Source organism: Solanum pennellii, chromosome 6, assembly GCF_001406875.1.
Source record: "Solanum pennellii chromosome 6, SPENNV200".
Lineage (NCBI taxonomy): Eukaryota > Viridiplantae > Streptophyta > Magnoliopsida > Solanales > Solanaceae > Solanum > Solanum pennellii.
In genome coordinates, this window is record NC_028642.1 from 56666492 (window position 1) to 56687944 (window position 21453).

The 21453-nt window shown below is 32.5% G+C and overlaps 5 protein-coding genes across 6 annotated transcripts; 2 read left to right on the forward strand and 3 right to left on the reverse strand.

The window, feature by feature from the left end:
• Nucleotides 1-560: 560 nt before the first annotated feature.
• LOC107021785 (leucine-rich repeat extensin-like protein 4) lies at nucleotides 561-2803 on the forward strand. Its single transcript, XM_015222490.2, has one exon. The coding sequence runs from the start codon at nucleotides 1029-1031 to the stop codon at nucleotides 2508-2510; it is 1482 nt and encodes a 493-aa protein (XP_015077976.1). The 5' UTR covers nucleotides 561-1028; the 3' UTR covers nucleotides 2511-2803.
• Nucleotides 2804-3009: 206 nt separating this feature from the next.
• On the reverse strand, nucleotides 3010-5008 carry LOC107021786 (B3 domain-containing transcription factor VRN1-like). Of its 2 annotated transcripts, none has more exons than XM_015222492.2 (4): nucleotides 4618-5008; nucleotides 4104-4416; nucleotides 3876-3994; nucleotides 3010-3368 (listed from the first exon to the last, which is right to left on the reverse strand). In XM_015222492.2, the coding sequence occupies exons 1-4, from the start codon at nucleotides 4693-4695 to the stop codon at nucleotides 3102-3104; spliced, it is 777 nt and encodes a 258-aa protein (XP_015077978.1). In that variant the 5' UTR covers nucleotides 4696-5008; the 3' UTR covers nucleotides 3010-3101. The 2 variants fall into 2 exon arrangements, with proteins under 2 accessions (XP_015077978.1, XP_015077977.1); XM_015222491.2 differs by having other exon boundaries at nucleotides 3876-4006.
• A 4565-nt stretch (nucleotides 5009-9573) lies between these two features.
• LOC107022598 (NAC domain-containing protein 40-like) lies at nucleotides 9574-13489 on the reverse strand. The gene is given in 5 exon segments (XM_015223194.2): nucleotides 9574-9913; nucleotides 9915-10298; nucleotides 10432-10710; nucleotides 11398-11657; nucleotides 13104-13489. Coding segments are annotated over 5 exon segments (1230 nt in total). The 5' UTR covers nucleotides 13339-13489; the 3' UTR covers nucleotides 9574-9841.
• Nucleotides 13490-15758: 2269 nt separating this feature from the next.
• LOC107021878 (cytochrome P450 89A2-like) lies at nucleotides 15759-17540 on the forward strand. Its single transcript, XM_015222598.2, has one exon. It carries the CDS (start codon nucleotides 15905-15907, stop codon nucleotides 17414-17416), a length of 1512 nt encoding a protein of 503 aa, XP_015078084.1. The 5' UTR covers nucleotides 15759-15904; the 3' UTR covers nucleotides 17417-17540.
• A 389-nt stretch (nucleotides 17541-17929) lies between these two features.
• Nucleotides 17930-21141, reverse strand: LOC107023417 (paramyosin-like). Its single transcript, XM_015224108.2, has 3 exons — nucleotides 20454-21141; nucleotides 20238-20324; nucleotides 17930-19610 (listed from the first exon to the last, which is right to left on the reverse strand). The coding sequence occupies exons 1-3, from the start codon at nucleotides 20652-20654 to the stop codon at nucleotides 18195-18197; spliced, it is 1704 nt and encodes a 567-aa protein (XP_015079594.1). The 5' UTR covers nucleotides 20655-21141; the 3' UTR covers nucleotides 17930-18194.
• Nucleotides 21142-21453: the final 312 nt, after the last annotated feature.

A 21453-nucleotide genomic window follows, 5' to 3' on the forward strand; every position in this document is an offset into this window, starting at 1 on the left:
ATAGCTCATTTATTCCATTGGCTATATTCTTGGTTTATATAAAATCGGGGTAATGATGGACCAAAAATATAACGGAAAAGTATAAATGATATATAATCATAGTAAATTTGTTGCTAATTGCCGCAAGGTTTGCTGATAGTTTCTAACTCATTTGGTCATGACGCTGAAAAAACTGATCTAAAACGAGTAAAGACTTTTTCTTTATTTTGTTATTTTTTCTTTGTGTGATTTGGCAACACAAATTTTTTATCAACAATTTATACTGCATTCTAATCTTTTTTCTCCATTATCATTTCAGCATTATAATTATTTTCTTAATTTTTCGATATCGTATATACGAGTTAAAATAAAAATTTTGCTCACTATGTTCTTTGTATAATATATATTCCAATACCTAAATTAAAGATAGTAGCAATCATAGTTGAAGTATCAGTTAATTATCAACCAACGATTATAATTTCATTCATATTAATTAAATAAACAAATACATTAACTTTAACATAATGTACATAAATTGATAACGTATGTTACTAAAAAAAAATAAGTTATGATGAGTACGTCTGCTGCTTTAATATTGCATTGATCGTATTCTAAGGGTGTGTTAGGAAAATATTCAATTTTTCCATGTTCGATTAATATTTTTTTTAAAAAAAAAACATATTCCTTCTACATGAGAAAAACTATTTACTTAGTTATATCAAAAACCTTTTTTTTTTCTTCCAAAAACAATAGCTTGAACGAAAATTTATTCTGGAACAAATTCAATTTCCTGTCTTACCAGAACTCCGATTACTAAGAAATTAAAGAAGCTGAAAAAGCTCATCTCATTAACTAATCAAAAGACTTTTTCTTGTTTTGGAGTTAAATATCCAAATAATTATCTAATAAACAAAACAACTAGCAATAACTAAACCCTACTTAATTTTTTTACTACTGTAAACAAATCTCAATATAGAAACTTTTGCTACCCAAAACTTCCCAACAAAGGGGAAGAAAAAAAAAAGTACATAGCATCATTAGGGAAAAACATGCACCATTTTTCAGTTCATAGTTCTTGCTCAAACACATTATTTTATCCAATTATCTTCTTTATTCTCTTCAATGCTGCATCTACCACAAATCAAATATCTAATTATATTGACCGTATTGAAATAAGTAGCAGTAGAAAGTTGTTGTCCTACAATGGTGATGTTCTTGCCATCAATCCATCATTTTCTATTGAGAATTTTAGGTTAAAGAATGCTTACATCGCGTTACAAGCTTGGAAAGAAGTAATTCTCTCTGATCCTCATAATATAACACAGAATTGGGTAGGATCTAATGTGTGTAATTATACTGGAGTTTTTTGTTCACCTTCACTTGATCAGCCCTCTGAACTAACAGTTTCTGGTATCGATATCAATCATGGCGATATAGCTGGTAAACTTCCACATGAATTAGGTTTACTATATGACATTGGATTGATTCATATTAACTCTAATAGGTTTTGTGGTACAATACCTGAGAGTTTCTTGAATTTGAAGCTTCTTTTTGAGTTAGATATAAGTAATAATCGATTCGTTGGGAAGTTTCCTGATGTGGTTGTTCAAATGCCTAACTTGAAGTTTCTTGATTTGAGGTTCAATGAATTTGAAGGTGCATTGCCAAAGCAACTTTTTGAAAGGGATTTAGATGCTCTGTTTATTAATAACAACAGATTCTCTTTTGAGTTGCCTGATAACTTTGGGAATTCGCCGGTTTCTGTTATGGTTTTGGCTAACAACAACTTTTTTGGATGTGTACCTGTTAGTATAGGCAAAATGGTTAGATTGAACGAGTTGCTTCTCTTAAATAACAATTTTCATTCATGTTTGCCAAATGAGATTGGAATGCTGAAGAATGTGACTGTGTTTGATATAAGTTATAATGAAATGATGGGCAGTTTACCTGATAGTATTGGAGAGATGGTGAGCTTGGAGCAGTTGAATTTGGGTCATAATATGCTTTCTGGAATGGTTTCTAGCAACATATGTACACTTCCGAATCTGGAAAATTTTGTCTATGAGCACAACTACTTTTCGGAAGAGAGTCCAGCTTGTTTAAACTTGAATGCATTTGCTGATCAACAGAATTGTCTTAGAGATAGGCCAATGCAGAGACCTGCATTAGATTGCCAAAGATTTTTGTCAAATGAAGTTGATTGTACCACTTTCAAATGTGCTTTACCTCCATCGTCTCCACCACCTACCACCCCTCCAGAAAACAACTGTTGTATTTGTTTGCCTCCACCATCGCCATCTCCATTGCCATCTATCGAGCCACCATCATCCCCACTACCACTACCTGCACCATCAGGATCACCTTCTCCACCAAGCATATCACCATCACCATCGCCTTCTTCACCTCAGCCACCAGACTTGCCATCACCGTCACCATCACCTTCATTTGTAGAGCCTCAACTACCTTCTCCTCTACCGTGTGAAAATCAGAGAACACCATCAAGTCAAGATATGTCATCTCCTTCACCTTGAAAGTCGTTATGTAAGGTTACTCTTCTTGGGATCATCTTTCTCACTCAATGGCACTTTAAATCATTCCTGGGAATACAGGACATCCGCAGAAGGAGCTGTGAATTGAGATGCAAGATGAAGGTTCTAAGGTGACAATTTCGTTGCTCGAACATCTCTACAGATTTATTGTTAGTACTTAATAAAATGTAGAACATGTTGCATGAATTGTCAGTATAAACTAGATAGTTGATCATGAAAAAAGGAGTTTCCTTTGTTCAAAACAGAGAAATCAAGGTCTCTGAGGTTACACAGTTCATTTATTTTTCAATGCTTTCACCAGCATTACTATTCACATGGAATGTCATTCCATACTAACTTCCACTACGAACTTTAAACAGATATTTTTGATAAAACAACATAGACACCTGATTGTTTCAGATTGAAATGAGTTGATTTGCAGTTTTACAGTGCCGGCTATGGAACTGCAGGCTGTTGTTAAACTATGTTAAAGCATTTACCATATGACAAAATGATGTAAAATCCATTGATTTAAACTTCTTGATACAAAATTCCAATAGTAAGCTTAACAATCGAAGGTAATGGCCTCAATTTCTAAGATAATACTTCAACGTGACTTGGGTTGCGCCTGATGAGAACTTTGAGTATAAAATTCTCCTCATCAATCAGCTTAAAACGCAAAACATCTCCTACATGCAAATCATTGTCCTGTAGATACTGGCGCCACCCTTTTCGCAATTTGAGTCTATCGGAACTACGAACAACAACTGGCCAACTTTTACCATCGGTCTGAAGAGTAGCCATTTTCTCAAACACGTGCCCCCTCTTCATATACTTTTTGCCAAACGTAGAGGGTAAATTCTGCATAAAGTACAAGTAGTAGACACAACTTAACATGATGATTCACAGTATAATCAAGTACTTCAAAGAATACTGTTTAACCAATATGATTCATTTAGCTGATGTTAGTGTAAAGACACTAAAGTGAAAACTAGATAATGAGTTAATATCTTTTGCAACTCATATACACATCAGAAGTATGAGTGATTTTTTTTCAATTTTTGAAGGAAAAGATATATTTCTCTCTGTCAAATATTAATAAGGAAAGAAACACATTAATGTCTTTCAAAAAATTCTCTAATATTACACTCCCCTAAAATTTAAAATCCAATGCGATGCACTACAACACAGAATTGTAATTCCAAAGTTACTATTTCAACAACTAGCTCATGAGAACATCTTGGTTCAGTTTTTGAAAAATGAAACAGAACAAAAGTTACCAGACAGGAATTTTTCCATAATGTTTTGCCTTTTCGACACACTTTTGAGAATTTAGGCATAGATGCAAACTGCAATGAATAAACTTACCAGCAACATCTTTGAAAAATTGGATCTCTTCATGACAATTTCAAAAAGAGTGACTGAGACTAGAGAATTTTCTGATCCATCAAGTTCTTCATCAGCTAAGGGAGATACCACTTGTATCTCTGCACAGGTTTCTTTTTTCAGAGTTACTATTTTTGGATTTAAACTTCAAAATAATGCATAAACTGATGTATCGCACCAAAGCTGAAGAAGATCTTCAAAGGAACTTACCATTAGGGTTCTCTTCATCCAATGGATGCAATTCAAGCTCCGCAATAGCATTTAATTCCTGCTTTAAGTAGCCATTCTTTCCATATATTTTTACAGAAAAAGTAGAATTTCCAGCATAAAGAAAATTAAGATAATCTTCATTCTCCAAGTTATTATCCTGCACAAATTTTGTCCAACCACCCTTGAAATAGAAGTCCTCTTCAATCTTTTCAATAACAACCCTCCAAGATCTCCTCGCTGAACCTTCAACTTCAAGGAGAGAGATCACTGGAATGTCCCCGTTCAAATTTTTAAGAAAGCGCGACGGAATTTTCTACGAAAAAAGAGAGAGAAAAAGAAATATAACTTGGTGAAAGAATATGCAACATAAACACTAACATATATGTTTAACCAAAAATAGAAAATGTGGCATAATACAAATTTAAAACACAAAGTTATAGGGCATATATGCTGGAGACCTAAGTTAAAATCACATGATTATGTATTGTGCCATTTTGGAAAAAGAAGAGATTACCAGCTTGAGATAGCATGTTTCAGGGCTGTAAACCTTAATGAAGGCAGGAAAACCATTACCAACATAATTTCTCTCCATTTTATTTTTCAATATCTTCCAATGGCTTTAGACTTTTAAGACGATAGGCGCACACACAGAATTCAGAAAGAAACGCTACCCTCTGGCTGGGGTTTTTAGAGGGGAGATGTGTCGACTCGATTTTCCCTCTCTCCTTTGTCATTTTTATGGCGTGAGCAGATGATTTCACGAAAATGGCAGGTGAGAAAGAACTAAAAATGGAAAAGCGAAAAGACTATACATGAAATAAGGTAGCAGACACAGCAGCGGGCAAGCCGCCGGCGGTGACAGATTGGCTGTACAATTGTGATTCTCTGTTTCGAAAAGATTTGATACTCTTCGATGCCAATTTAAAGTGGCAGCTTTTGCATTTCCAAATTTAAATAACTCATATATTAGAATTTTCAATTATTTATCATCATATCATATCATATCATATATTATTATAAGTGGGAGGCTCTAAAGTGAAAAGTTGAATTACCATTTTGCCCTTTTACTAAATTAAGATTTAATTTATTATTTAATTAAATATAAATATTTTAATTACACAATGATATATTTAGAAAAACAATGATAAGATTCCTAAAGTCTTTCTATTACTCCTATTTATTCATGCATCACTTAATTACTGAAGTTGAAAGGTTTTTTCAGTTTTAAATTTTGATGGCACTACTTAACTTACATTAATTACAATGAATATTGTAAATGAAAGATCACTTTTTTGAACTTTCATATGTTACTTCACTCTTTTTAATTAACTTACATTAATTACAATGAATATTGTAAATGAAAAGATCACTTTTTTGAACTTTCATATGTTACTTCACTCTTTTTAATTAACTTGAATTATTTTCATCTTCCACATATTATTGAAATGTATAGATATTTAAGACATAGAGAAAGAAAATAACAACACAAATCAAGAACACTCAAAAGCACAAGAATTCATATTCTAACCTTTTTTTCAAAAATTTTCTTGGTCTTCTCTATTGCATGAAACTATATGATGGCACAGTATGGTTCTAATACATTTGAAAATGCTATGTTAACATTTAGATGAACGTACAATAAATCTATTGAAAGAGTAAGTCACGATTTAGATTACAATTTTTTCCTTGTTCTTCCCGTTTTAGTTTTGTTAATTATGATTCTTCCTTCTATATTAAATGATTTTTTGTTATATTTAGATGATATGTTGATATATTAATAGGAAAAAAAAAGTAAGGTGGACTACAATTTTGAGATATGTTGTTCATAAAAAAAATTATATTTCTTTAATTAATAGTCACTGTATAAAATTAATTTCATTGTATATGTTCTTTTTGGCTATATATAATACAATCCAAATGCATCAATTTTCTTTCTGATATGGTGCCTTCTCTTCAATCTTTTGGTGTTATATTACATTGTTTGATAAGTTCTCATTGTATTTGTCTATTTTTTTCCCTATGGAGGTTGTTTTTGGTTGAAGGGTAAAAAAAGATTTAAATAATAAAGTATAAAATTAGATTATCATTTTATTCTGTGTTAAATTAAAATATTATAAAATATTTATTTATAAATAGTAATCATTCTACATGCCACACTAAATATTAAAATTTTTGGTTATTATGAGATCATTGAGTTAAATCAATATATAAAGACCATAATCAATGCCCAGTTGCCCACTAAAGATTTGCATTGTTATATGATTAAAGTCTTCAAAAGAATGTGTATGTTGTCGCATGTTTTTTTCTTTGTTTATTTTGTATGTGTTTTCTCTCTATAAACTTCTTTAATTTGATTTTCCATAAATTTCTGATTATTTTAATTGTATTTTTATTTAGGCTAAAGTTAATCTTTTGTGACTATATATAATGCAAATTGGCTATTAGTATCTAAAGTTCTATATTTACAGTTGTTGATAAATTTTATACATTAAAATAAGATTCCTCGTTTGATGTTATTGTGATTAAAATTCTTTAATTTGATTTTCCATAAATTTTTGATTGTTTTAATTGTATTTTTATTTAGGCTAAAGTTAATCTTTTGTTACTATCTAAAGTTCTAAATTTACAGTTTGTTGATAAATTTTATACATTAAAATAAGATTCTTCATCTGATGTTTTTGTCACAATTTTGTAATTTTATTTGTAATTGTTGGATTTTGTTATTCGTTACATGCATGTACACGTAGAATTCTAATTGTTATAATGAAATATAAAAAAAAAATTAACATAGGATACACGTGCAACGCACGTGTGCTGAAACTAGTATTATTATAAGAGGGAATCAAAAAAGTTAAAAGTTAAATTACGATTTTATCCTTATTATAAATTAAAATATTATAAAAATATTTAACTATTTAATTTAAATATTAAGTTACATTACTTTAATAGAAATGTTAATGACTTTTGCACTTCTTTGGAATAGTTCTTAATCAAAATATTTAATTTAATTTATTTTCTTGAAATATTTACCCTTTAAATAGATACATGTATATGGTTTATCTTCTAAATTAATTTATGTTCTTAATTAATATTTGTCTTTAATTTTTGTAACACTTGACCTTTCAACTTTGTAAGTAAATTTTCATATTTCAAAGCTATATTTTTTCCTATAAATACAATCTTTTAACATTATTTTTATAGAAAGATTTATATGTGATACAATTTTTGTGTTTGGAAGACTAGAGAAGCTTTATTCAAGTGAAGAAAATTTCAAGGCAAGAGGATTTGTGTCAAGATTACAAGGCATAATGTGATTCTACTAAAGTATCGAAGCTTGATGTATTTGTTTTTTTTTTACTAATTTATCGAGATTGAAACTATGGTAAGACCCCTCCATTTATGTAGTTAAATATCACTTCCATTAACTTGTTTTCCAAATATTTTAATTTTTTATGGTCAAAAGTTGAATGTTTATTACTATAACTTTGTTTCAATTTGCATTATCAAGAAAAAACAGAAAAAAGATCGTCTTCGAATTTTTCTATTTTTCGTTGGTTGCGTTATGCTAACTTGCTCCTATATATGATACTTTTTCTTTGTATTTGTAATTTTGTTTTAAGAATATATTTGATTGAAGGGTGTATTTTTTGCTTTAGAAAATGAGACAAATACAATCATAAAAATAGTGTATAAGACATGCAAAACAATTAATGCCTACAAGAAATTCTAATTTCAAATTATTAATAATTACATTTTTGCATTTTAAATTTTAAATATTTGTAAAGAATCATTCTTACATGTGCTTCCGGATAAAATCTATAGTTTTTCGACAATTTTCATTAAAATTATCATGAGATCCAAATCCCAAAGTCAAAAAAATGATACACCAAAATGCTTAAGAAGTTAGAAGATCTTTTATCCTTTGACCAAATATTGCTCCTAATAATTTTTTAACAAAAAAATGTAAAATATATTTTAACAAACTTTTAATTGTAATATTGTCATTTTGACTCTCCATTAAATTAAATTCTGATTAATTTAATTAAATATTAATATTTTATTTGTATAATTACAAAATTTAAATACCAATCATTGCACTTTAAATCTTAGTTATTTCCTTCTAATAAGTTTTTTATTTATAAATTTGAATTACTTAATTGCATTCTACTTAATGAGAAGGAGAATTTCATCTTTTACTAATTAATGTCAAACATTTTATCTTTTTTAAATGTATAAATATTAATTTAATTTTAACATTTTTATGAGACAAAAAAGACATTTTAAGAAAGTTAATCATAAGATAGTGTGCCTTCATTTTTGTTTTTGCTACTTTATTTTATCTTTAAAATAAATATATAATTTCTATATCAAAATTATAATAAAGGGAGGGCTAAATGTAAAAAAAATTCTTCAAGTTAACTATACATTACAAACATTATTTTAAAAATTAAATTGTTTATCATTTTATAAACGTGCAACGCACGTGCCCATATACTATACTAGTTAATATAAAAAATGGTGAAATGAAGTAGATGGTTAACTTATTTCTGTTATTATGCCGCATATGATTTATGTGTTTATTTATTTAATTTTATACAAGTTTAAATGTTTATTTATTTAATTTTATACAAGTTTAAATGTTTGTTTGTGCATACTAAAAATTAAAAGACATAAATATGAAACGAGATTAAATTAAAAGATATATTTATATACTTTTCAATTATTTTTGTATTCAAAGTGTGAATATAGAAATTTCAAAGTCAAGGTCACATCTACTTTTTCCATTTAAGTTTGATGTTTATGTCCACTATTAGTTGGAGTGTATTAAGGGGGAGAAAATATCATAAATGTTAAAAATAAGCACTTTAGTCTTCATCAAATAGTTAAAAGGAAAAAAGAATTTAAATATATTTGAATTTCGATTGAAATTTCTGTAAGAATATCGAATTTTAGCGAGGATCTTTTGCTTTACTTTTTTGAACTATTTAATAATGTATTTTAAATGTATATATGTGTTCACGTGAATATCATAAATATTGCATCATTATAAATAATAATGTGTCCATGTGAGCGTATATATACCTTTAAATTACACTATTAGATAGTGCATGGATAAAAGGTTATTCATAAAGTTTAGTATCGTAATAAAAATTTCAGCCAAAGTTAAAATATTTTACTNACCTTTCAATTTAATTTGTAAGATAAGTGGGGGTAAGTGAAGAGTCTATCAAACATACTCACACCACATTATTTATATTCTTTGTGTTATTCAAGTTTGTAATCATCTTGCATTCTACAGTAGGTTAGTCTACATCCCTTGTAAAATTTTCATTACTAGTTTATAATTATAAGAATTTTTACTATTTTATTTTATTTGTATTCTTTAAATTTCATGCATATTCATCTTCTTTTTGTTGAGAAATATGTAAATTATGATAGTTACAAGAAGAATATACTATACAATATGAAGTTACAAGTAAATATTTATGCATATGAACGCTTTATGCATCCAACAGAATCCTCAGCAATTCAACAGAATACAGGCAACAATTTATGCATCCAAATAGATCACAATATAAATATATGGTTATAAATTGTTACAAGCACCACCACAACCTTTACTTGTACATCTGTTCTACACAATTTGGTTCTTGTTCATTTTTCGCATAACCAATCATTCTTCAATTTCCACTCCAAATACTTTATTACTTAGACAACATACCAGTATGGTATGAACTTCAGCTGCTCGCCAAAGCGAGAAGATGCCTACGCTGTTTTACTTGCTGCGAGACTCCCAACAAACTAAGAAGGCATGACCAGAAATATCAAGGTAGCAACAAATATAGTTATCACATATTGCCTCATCCATTCTACTGAAAACATGTTTCTCAACCATCTTCCTGAACTAGTCGTGCCCACTCCTACTTTATTCTTCTTAATAGCTTTGTACGGTTTGGATTCCTTTACTCCACACTTCATTACAATTTCTCTTACTAGTCTGAGTCTTCGATTCGCGGTGCCCTGGAAAGGAACAACAGAGGACATCGCAGCTTGAGCTTCATGATTTGATATTCCAGAGGATTCAGGCCTATCCGGGATCATGGAAACAGGTCTGGGATTAAGTGAAGAATCATCTAGCTTAATGATATCATCCTTCATTATATCAGCAAACCAGTCATCTTCAACATCAAAATCCTGGAACCCATACAGCAGACCAAAAGACAGACCAAGTTATGTTATGCTTAGAATGGAAAAGGTCAAGACAACATTGAAGTAGGCTTGACACATTTACAAATCAGCAACAGAAAAATGGCGGTAAAACCAAAACCTTGAAGTGGCCAGAGGAATCGTGATGAGAGAACTCTTTAGTCGGTTTATCAGATTCGGATCCAGAGTCAATCTGCTCAACTGAGTGGGAATGAAAACTGCTACTACCTTCCTTCGAACAGCATTCCCCGACATTGACCAATTCCAAGCTGCCCAATTGTCCTGCTCCAGACAGAGCAGTTGCACTTTCAATAGCATCCAGTTGATTCCTCTGATTTCTTGGAGTGTCATTCAAATGAAACTCGCTGTTCTTCCGGAGGCGGCAGACAACCATAGAATCCTGTATAACACAGCAGACCAAACAATCAAAGCACTTTCTGCAAGGGGATGATTAGATTGATCAAGAAATAAAACTTTGGTATAGACATCCACACCAGATTTTAAGGTTAAAGAATTAAAAGAAGCAGCTCCAAGTGAACCTTCTATCTAGAATAATATCACCACTCAAACAACATCTTGCAATACGGTTGAACATTCCAGGTGAGATATGTTTTTGTTGATTTCTTTTCTAAACAATAAGCAAATGGATGTGACAACACGTTAACTTTTCAAGCTTCTTCCCTCATATGAGACATTATAGTATCTATGGCTATGTTATGGCCTACCACCAATAAAAATATTTGTTTCTTTGAGTTACTTTTCACTTGGCATAGCTGGTAAGACCATTGGAGCAGGCTGCAGAGCCATAATGAGTGACTGTTACATCAACCAAACTGTTCCTTCTTTTTATTCTCTCTTTCAACAAAAATTGAGCATACCATTTAACATCACATAACAAAAGAAACTACCAATGCTAAAATTAGGAATTTATGATGATACGCATATAAGAATTCATAGAACAACATATTTACACAAGGAACAAACAACTAACAGTAGGAGTTGAATTTGATGTCGCAGCAAACAAGATAGGGAGTTCATTACATGAGGAGGATCAGTCCCTATGGGTTGGATCCGAGCTCATAATTACCTGGTAATTAGTGTTCCCAATCATGCAATATTCATGCATTATCCATTGTGTCCTCTGTCCTTTAGGTGCCCGACCAGTGTGGAACACCAGTGTTCTCTTTGTGCCAATGATATTCGAACTAGACTTCACATTACGTTCTTTTCCTGTGGCCTTCCAGTAACCAGATTCAGTTGCCCTTTTACTTTGTGATCCGTTCGGGTACTTCCTTCCACGAGGAGAAAAGAAGAACCATTCATTATCTGATTGAATGACGGATTTAGCTGTTACATGTGAAGAAGGATTGATCAATTAATAGAACAACTATGTAGGTATGAGTTACTACTCACAGAGTAACTAATTATAAAAGTCAAATGAATAAGGATAATGTGATGCTTCTCATCATTTCCAAGCACCTTATTAAAAAAAAATTAAAAATGAATGAACTATTTAACTACCGTAAAATCCTATATTTTACAGTGTATGGTGATCACCATACTAATACGCTTAGCTTTGCATATCCTAACCATCGATACATCACGACATATTAAGAATTTAAAATTTTCCATCAATTGTATTCAGTAGAAAAAGGATGTTGCAATAGTGAAACCATGGCAGCTGAATGGTTCACACTGTATATACTATTTAAGAGACACAATGGGGAAGACTAGCAATATAGTCAAACAAGAAATCTATTTAGTTTAGATTTCTAACCCTTATAACATGACTTCATTTAGAAGCACTCTTATTGCTTTTTTTGTCAAAACAAGGAGATTCTTCACTTTGCAAATGATATCAATCAACCTAAGATTCGATAAAGTTGATACACAGGAAGAATCTTATTAACCGACAATCCAAGAGGAGGTTATTCCTTTCTTTTTCTTCTCTGTGTGGACATACTTTCCTATTTGTTTCATTAGGAATTCATTTACCTTTTAGAAAGATTTTAAAAAAAGAATTTTTGACCATCACTTTCTCTGTTTTAAGGTACAAAATAAGGGGTGAAAAAGAATCTATTATGAATATACTGTGAAAACAATCACATTACAACAACGAAGGAAGTGACCCGATGAAAGAGAAACAAAACAAATGTAACATCAAAATTAGGAAAAAAAATCCAATATTAGTGAAGTTACTTCAAACTTCAAACTTATTGAACAAAATCTCGAAAAACATATAACTACCAGATTAACAAGTTTATGATTCACTCATACCCTTTTACTTGATATCATATGTTTCAAATTGGGCTACTGCCATCACAATATATACTTATACACGTACGTACATACATACATACATACGCACACCACTATTTGGTAGCATTGATACCAATATCCCTATCACTATTGTAAATAACTAAGCATTCAATCAACTGCACCATTTAACGTTTTGATAGAATGGGTGTCAACAGCTAATATTAGATCACGTAAAAAAATCTAATTTTACGGAGGTACCATGGATTCACTAGGACGAATAATTTGAATGACGGTGTTCAAAACCAACTTCCCTCTATGTCAACTTACCTAACTCTAGCACAAGTACCGAATAACTGCGACCAGTGTTCTAAACTACTTGCATATATATAAACTTGACCTAACCCAACACAGAGTGCGAGGTAACTCCGTTCATCAAGGCTCCTCCACCACCATCATAATAATATATACATACATATATAGCACATACAAATCATGTTAATATGAAGAGAGAAAAAAAAGAAAGAGAAAAAGTACCTGGTAAATCCCAAGGTTCATGTTTCCAAATTTCAACTTCAGAAATAACTTCAACACACTTATCAGAGCCCTCAAGTTTCTTCTTCAAGTAATATGATATCAATTCTTCATCAGTTGGAGAAAACCTGAAACCAGGAAACATTGAAGACGCAGTCGCTATTGAAATTTCCGTATTAGCATTATTTCTGGGTGTTGTCTCATTTCTTGAAGAAGACGATACATGCTCATTTTCCATAATTTTAAACTCAATACAATTTACAAAAAGAAAAACTGAAAATTTCAAGGCGCCGCCTTTCTTCTTCTTTTTTTCCCTCGTTTTGTACTAATAATAAAAAAAGGGTGTTGGAATCTCTGAAGAAAAAGAAGAGAATCAATGAAAAAGGAAGCAAACGGTGCCTTCCTTCAACGTTAATTTGTACTACATGCTCTGTTTTGAGAGGTCACGGGAAATTCACGTGCCGATGGACACGTGTCGCTGTTAGGTTACAGGAAGTTGCGGGATGGGTTTCATGTTATGACCTTAAACATATCACGTAAAAATATAAAATTAAAATAAGAAAAAATCATTCTAATTAAAATAAAAAATAAAAGAAAAAGTTATTATTCTTTAAATAGGAAAAGTATCATATATTTATATATATATATTTGGATGTTTACAGTATTCCCAGAAAAAAAAATATGAGGTTAGATTTTTTGTCTTTTTTTTCTATCTTGGCTATATTTTCATGCGCTGTACTTTGTACTTTAGTCAATTTGGAGTTTACGCAAATGCTATATGTACTTTTAAAAGCTAAAGTTTGAAAAGAGAACTGTTGATAAAATGCAATTTTGAACTATTATTTCAAAATTTATCTTTAAGTTGAAATACATAACTTGTTTGCAAATACTTGTAAGAATACCAGCATACGGAAACTAATGGAAATCGTTATTTGAATCCCTTCAAATAACCATTCATGGATGATGGACCCTTTTAACAAGAAAAAATATTTCAATTTAACATATGGTCAGCGTATGAAATGATTTTAAAATTATGAAATTTACATCTTAAAAAGACTTACTTGTAAATATGTATATTTGATGATTTGATATTGTAATGAAAAGTGTAATAGGAAAAACATACATTGATTTTCACAAATCCATCAACTATACCGTCAAACATCTTTGTAGTTCATCTTTTGTAATTTTCTCCGTATCTCAATTTATGTAACACAATTTAAGTTTTAAGATTTGAACAAGTGTATTTTTAATTATAAATTCATATATATTTTAAATATTTTGAATTATTGATTATTATAATTTATATATTTTTTACGTAGTTTATATATATATCAATTTTATTTTAAAAAATTTAAAGATTTTATAAGTAAATCTCCGATCAAACTTAAATTACTTGACCATCAAAAATTGAAATGTATCACATGAAAAAAATCGTACAAATGGAGTTGTCATGCTCTCCCGGGGCGTAAATACATGGTGGTCACGGTGTCCAATTGGACACCTTTGTCGAAAAAAATAACGTACATCAAGTAAAATTATACATAAAGTAATAAAATAATATATTTTGAACAGCTTTAACCCGATAGATAGTTATAGCCCAGTAACTTTAGATTTCTTAAATGTGCTTCAAACCGAGTTAGTTGTGCAATTTCAATCCAGATAGGTTCTTCTCAAGTGATGATACAGAAGCGTTTGATATAATAGGGAATAAAGAGATTAAGATGATGCCTTTTGGTGTAGGAAGAAGAGTATGTCCAGGCTATCTCTTAGCTTTGCTCCATTTAGAGTACTTTGTGGCTAATTTTGTCTGGCATTTTGAGTGGAAGCCTGTGGATGGAAACAATGTTGATCTATCTGAGAAGCTAGAATTCATCGTTATCCATTGTGTCCTCACATTCATCCCAGAGTAAACAAACTTGAATGAGCTACCTGCCTAATGTTGTTTGTTTTTCTTTCTCATCAAGTTGTTGATGTTTAGATGTGTGTTGCATCTCTCTATTGCACAAACATGTTGATGTATGTTAAATTCTAAATTCGAGTGTTTAAGTAAAACTCATGCTAACATAATCAAAGAATGAAAGATTTGAATATGCATTAGTATCCTAAATAAATGTATCTAACCATCAAATAGACCAATAATATGTGTAGCAATTTCAAATTGACAGGAAAAACAGCAAAAACAAATAGGGATATTTAGTAATCCAAAATTCTTGGCCAGCCGTCGGTGAAACTCTTAACTACAAAATTACACAATAAAGTAAAAGTGAAGAAAAAAGAAGAAATTATTGGACAAGATAATATTTTATTAAGCTGATGTGTTTGTTGTCGGAGGAAGATTATTTTTACCATATATAGGGACAAGATAATATATTACTACTTATTAAGATTGAGGGATGATAACAATTTTTGAAATCAAATCGATATATAAATATATTTATTATCTAAATCATGATTAAAAATTTACTTAGATCAATCAAATTTTAATTATTAAATTCAACATATGTCATGTAAAACTTGGAGAAAATAGAGAGGAGCGGGATGCGTATTATAAGATAGGATAAAGATATACATATGATTTATCAGTTTTTTATTCTTCTTTTTCTGCAACGACAGTTCAAGTGTTCCTTTCCTAAACATAAAATATTGTAAATGGAGCTATTATTGTCTCTTATGTTTTGTGCGTGAAACACAAGCAAAATCACTACTCTCCACAAGCACTAAAATCTTTTTTTCCACTATTAATGCACTTGTACAACAATTTGGTGGAAAATTAAGTAGTGCAGATCATACGAAGTTGGAAAATAATGGAGTTATGGCTCATCATCCTCATCCTCAGCCTCATAATCACTTTGTGTATTACTTTCAAATCCAATAAACAGAAGAAATTTCCCCCAGGACCCTTTGCATTTTCTGTGATTACCGGCTTACTACGCGCTAATGCTGATATAGAACTCATTCTCAGGGACCTCAAGACTAAATATGGTCCTATTTTCAACTTAAGAATTGGAATTGGATTTCGTCGTCCTTCCATATTTGTAGCTAGCCACTCATTAGCATATCAAACTTTAGTCCAACAAGGTGCTGTTTTCTCTGACCGCCCAAAGGCCGCTCAGACCAGTGTAAGCCTTCAAAGTTGCCGAATTAACATCACTTCCGCTCCCTATGGCCCCTCATGGCGCCTCCTCCGGCGAAACATGGTATCTGAAATCCTACACCCTTCTCGCATCAAGCCCTATTCTAAGGTCCGATCACGGGTACTCACTATCCTTATTCAACAGCTTCATTCTGATTCTGCAGCAACAGAAGGGATCAGGTTGATTGATCATTTTCATTATGCTATGTTCTATCTACTTGTCTTGATGTGCTTCGGTGAAAACATTGACGAGGCTCAAGTCAAACGGATCAACGATGTACAACGAAGATGGATTCAAAGTGCGGGTCGATTCATCAATCTCAGCTTCTTCCCAAGATCACTTCAGAAGATCATACACAGGAAGCAATGGAAGGAGCTTATCCAACTAATACAAGAGCAAGAGTGTGTCTTTATGCCACTGATTGAGGCTCGAATGAAAGCAAAAACTGAGGAAGATGTGGTGGCTTATGCAGATACATTGCTGAATTTGGAATTCCCTGAGAAAAAGAGGAAGTTTAATCAGGGAGAGATTGTTAGCCTCTGCAGTGAGTTCCTCACCGCTGGCACTGATACTACCGCCACCTCGTTGCAATGGATTATGGCTAACTTGGTTAAAGACCCTTCTATTCAGGAAAAACTATACCAAGAGATATCTGAGATAGTGAGCAGAGAGAATTTGAAGCCGGATGGATTGAAAGAGGAAGATCTAGAGAAAATGCCTTACCTAAAAGCAGTGATCTTGGAAGGTCTAAGGCGGCATCCACCAGGTCACTTCCTGCAGCCACACACGGTGACGGAGGAAGTGGAACTCAACGGTTATGTCATCCCTAAGGGTGTAGCTGTCAATTTCATGGTTGCAGATATGGGTTTGGATCCACAAGTATGGGAGAATCCCTTGGATTTCAATCCAGATAGGTTCTTATCAGTGGGCGGTGAAGTGTTTGATATAACAGGCGTTAGAGAGATCAAGATGATGCCTTTTGGTGCAGGGAGAAGAGTATGTCCAGGCTATGGCTTGGCTATGCTCCATTTAGAGCACATTGTGGCTAATTTGATCTGGCATTTTGAGTGGAAGGCTGTGGATGGAAACAATGTTGATCTATCTGAGAAGCTGGAATTCACCGTTGTGATGAAGAATCCATTGTGTGCTCGCATCCGTCCCAGAGTAAACCAACCATCTTGAATAATGTTGTATATTTGTTTGTTATTCTTCTCTTTTGAAGTTGTTGATGTTTCTTCAATATAAAATAAATGAACATGAAGGGAACTCAAAGTACTTCAATGTTCAACTGTTTATAAGATGGTCATTTGGATGTGCTTTATGCAAGAAAAGATTCAGTAACCAGCTTAAGCACATGGAAGACATTCCCTTAACCTGATGATTGAGTGTTCAGAAAAGATCACTAAAAAAATCTCTCCAATGACAGATTACACCTACATTAAAATAGACTTTCGTAAAGCTTTGAATCCACTTAATGATTCTCCAAATGGATATCACTTAAAGGAAATTTCTCAATAAGAATTTGACATTTGCTTCAACCTGTGGAATTATTCCACTTGAGTACTCAACTCATTGTTTACCTCGAATTGACTGGAAATGTAGTAGGCTAAGCATAACAGAAGTGGGAACAGTGAAGCACGTAACATAAGAATACACAAAAGATTGATACTAGGGGAGTCACTAGAGGTACAGAAATGAAGAATCTGAAAAGTCATATATAGTATTGAATAGAGCAAACGTTTATTCAGTCCTTAGACAACATTAGCAAAATTTTGAAATGTTTTGTCTCATCCAACAGCCAAAACTCAAAATTCTGTTGACATTCCTGAATTATCAGATATTTTAGCTTTTCATTCAGACAAAGAACAACATATTTATGTCCATGTAGTTATGTGAAAGAAGCATCAGGCTGGAGAAGCATGCCATTTATGATGGATTCTTGAGATTGGCATTCTGGCATTCATTCGAGTAGCTCTCTGCAAGACAGTGCAATAATCTCTGGTGTTCCTTCAAGTTTCTCCTTGCAAGATGGCAAAGCCCTCACCATCACTTTGTTAGGATCACTGGCAGAAAATTTCTGTTGGCTACAGTTGTTGGTTGGACCAGAAAAGCCTTGAGAGGCTGTAATTCTTGAAGCAGAAATGATACGATCACAAAGATTCTTGATCATTTTATATCTCTCCGTCTCATCCGCATGATCCTTCTTCCAAGCTTGAGAAGAGAATTCTGGTGTTCCTCCATTGTTAAGTAAGTTTGAAATTCCTCTATATATGGTGTTCACGTTTTCTTTCTCTCCCACGCAGAACTCCCACTCTATGCCATCTGAAGTTTCCTTTTCTAAGGAAGTGCTTTGCACTGGGAATTTCTCTGCGATGGACCTCCTCCCTTTATTTTTATCAGAAACCAACAATCTATTCGGATCATTTTGTAGAGCAGTGGACCATTGATGGCTCTTGCTATTGTCACCCATGTTTAGTTCAATTGAATGAAGATCACTATCAGTTGAATCGTCTTCTTCTCCATCCTCTTCTTTATCGAGTATTTCTACATCTGCCTTCTCTTTATCTCGGTAATGGTGTGTGCTTGGAAGCGTTCCTCTAAATTGTCTCTCAAGCTCATTGATTGTTTCATAATTCAGCGAATCACAGCCTTGTTCTTGGCCCTTTTTGGATCTCAAATATGCTTCAAGTTCATTCCTTAACTTATCCACAACTGTATTTTTCTCCTCAAATTGATATTTGGCTTCTGATAGCTTCATTTGAACTCTTTCCTCCCGCATGACATCAGCTAGTTGAAGTACTTTCTGTTCCATTTCCACCTCTTCCCGGATTTGAGCAGATTGTCTCTTCAATTCTTCCATCTCAGCTCTATCTTCTCCAAGACCTCTAGCTAATTCATCACACACTTGCTCCAATATCTCTCGGTCCCTTTTCTCGCCTTCAAGTTCTTTGACTGCCTTTGAAAGAGATGCCTTTAAATCCGCCAGTTCTCTACCTAGCTTCTTATTTAATCTCTCAGTTTGCTTCCTCAGTTTCTTCTCAGTCTTGAACTCCCTGGCTACGGATGTAATGGCAGTATGAATCTTGTCTTGCTCTTTTACCTTCCAGGCCATCTTTTCTTCTTCAAACTTCTTCAAGAGGACATCAACTTCACTGTGGTTATGTCTGTGTTCTTGTTTCAATTTAGACACCTCATCACACAACCGGTCAAGCTCTGTATTTATAGCTGAGAAAAGGGATGAACATGTAGATTTCTGATCTTTAAGATTCCAGACATGACTCAGAACTTTCAGCAGCTCTTTACATGTGTCGAGGCCATGACACACATCCTTCAAATGATGCCTACTTAGAGTCTGTTCATGAGTTTTTCTATCAAGCTGCATATTCATCCTTGTATTAACCATATAATTCAATGTAGAGTAGCTAACTCAAAGTAGCAGCAGCTAACAAAAGTAATACATTCTGAGATCTTACAAGAAAAACTTCCATAAAAACAAAAATTTCAAACATACATCAATTCAGTTTTTGGATATTAACATATAACCTGTAGCCTGTCGGCTTTGATAGAACCTAAACTAGAACCATCAACCAAGTGACATGTTTGTTCCTTTGTTCATAATTTCTGTCCATTCAACTTTGGAAGAGGCCAAAGGGCCCGTCAAAACGCCACTAAGAAGAGAAACCAAAGTGGAAACTTGGATAGGTTCAACAACTACTTTGCCTCAATTTCAAGCTAGTTAAGTGAATCTTCACTAATCACCCCTAATTTTTAACAAAATGGCCTCAGAACCCTGAGATCTCACGTTCAAATTTCAGTGGAGACAAAAAAATATTACGCACTTTCTTCTCATGTGTCCGAGCTTTAGTGGACAGGTTAAGTTAGCAGATACAAAATTAGTAGAACACAAACTAACCCAACACCAAAGTTATTTTTTTTAACCAAAAAAAACTTTAAAGAACAGTTCCTCCAACTAAAAAATGGATAAACTGTGACAGCAGCATACCTCTATCGAGTAACCATTTTGGTTAGAGAGATCAGCCTTGGTAGATTTTCTTCTTCTATGACTACCCACTTTGGATCGCTCCATTCTCTGCAAAATTCAAGAACCAAAATACCTCAATATAAAATTTTGAAAACACATAAAATATGATGAACTTAAAAGCTACAAACTTTTCCAAGAAAACGACCAAACAAAAACCAATTTTTCCCTTAAACCCACCTCAGAAACAGGGTCATGAATTTGCAGAGCTGCTGAACCCAATTTTGAAACTCTTTCCTTCCAACCCATTTCCTCCAAATCCTTCAGTTTAGTTTCCCATAGAGTTGAAGCCAGTTTTCTTGCCGAAACCGACAAGTCATCAGAGCCCTCTGTTTGCATATACTTATCATTATGCAAATAAGTTGATCTTGATGAACTCATTTTCCCCTGTTCACTACTTCACAAAAAGAGGGAACAAGAGAAGTGGGAAATAGCCCTTTAGGCTTTAGTGTATTTCAATGATACTAGAATGAATGATTGGCATGCAAATCAGAGTGCTTATGGGGAAAAGGGGCTAAATACTTTCATAACACAAATTATTTGGTATGCACCTACTTGTTTCAAGTATATACAAAAGTTTAAAAAATCACGATCATACACGTAGCCTAATGATTAATAAAGTGAAACCACACTCCCGAGTTACTTAATAGTAGCAATGTAAATGAATTTAAGCATTTACTAGCTAACCATTTGTTTCTATCCAGCATATTGTTGCTTGAGCAGATAGTAATATTGAATGCAATTGTAGCCGTTGCTGAAGGCTTAAATTGGCAGGGATTTTGTAACGAAGGGCCCCCATTTAACGGCTTAAAGTATTTTGCATATTTGTAGAAAAAAAAAACAATTTTCTGTAATTCGTGTGGCCCTCCACATGGCCGTAGTGATCCTCTGTTAGTATCAAACAGTATCATCGTTAAAAAATTATTTCTAAATCAAAAACTATTCAAAATAAGTTAATTTAAACAGATTTTTTTAGTTCGAGAGACAACAAGATTATAAAGGAAATATTTAAATGGTATACATTAGTCAATGTGGTTTAATCGTCACACTAAACAAGAGAGCCGTCAATATTTTTTCGATTTCAATTGAAGGTTATTTTTGTAATTAGGCGGCTATCTCACAAAAAAAAAAAGCCTTTCAGAGAGAAGAATTTTTGTTGTTCTAAGTTACTGCTATTTAT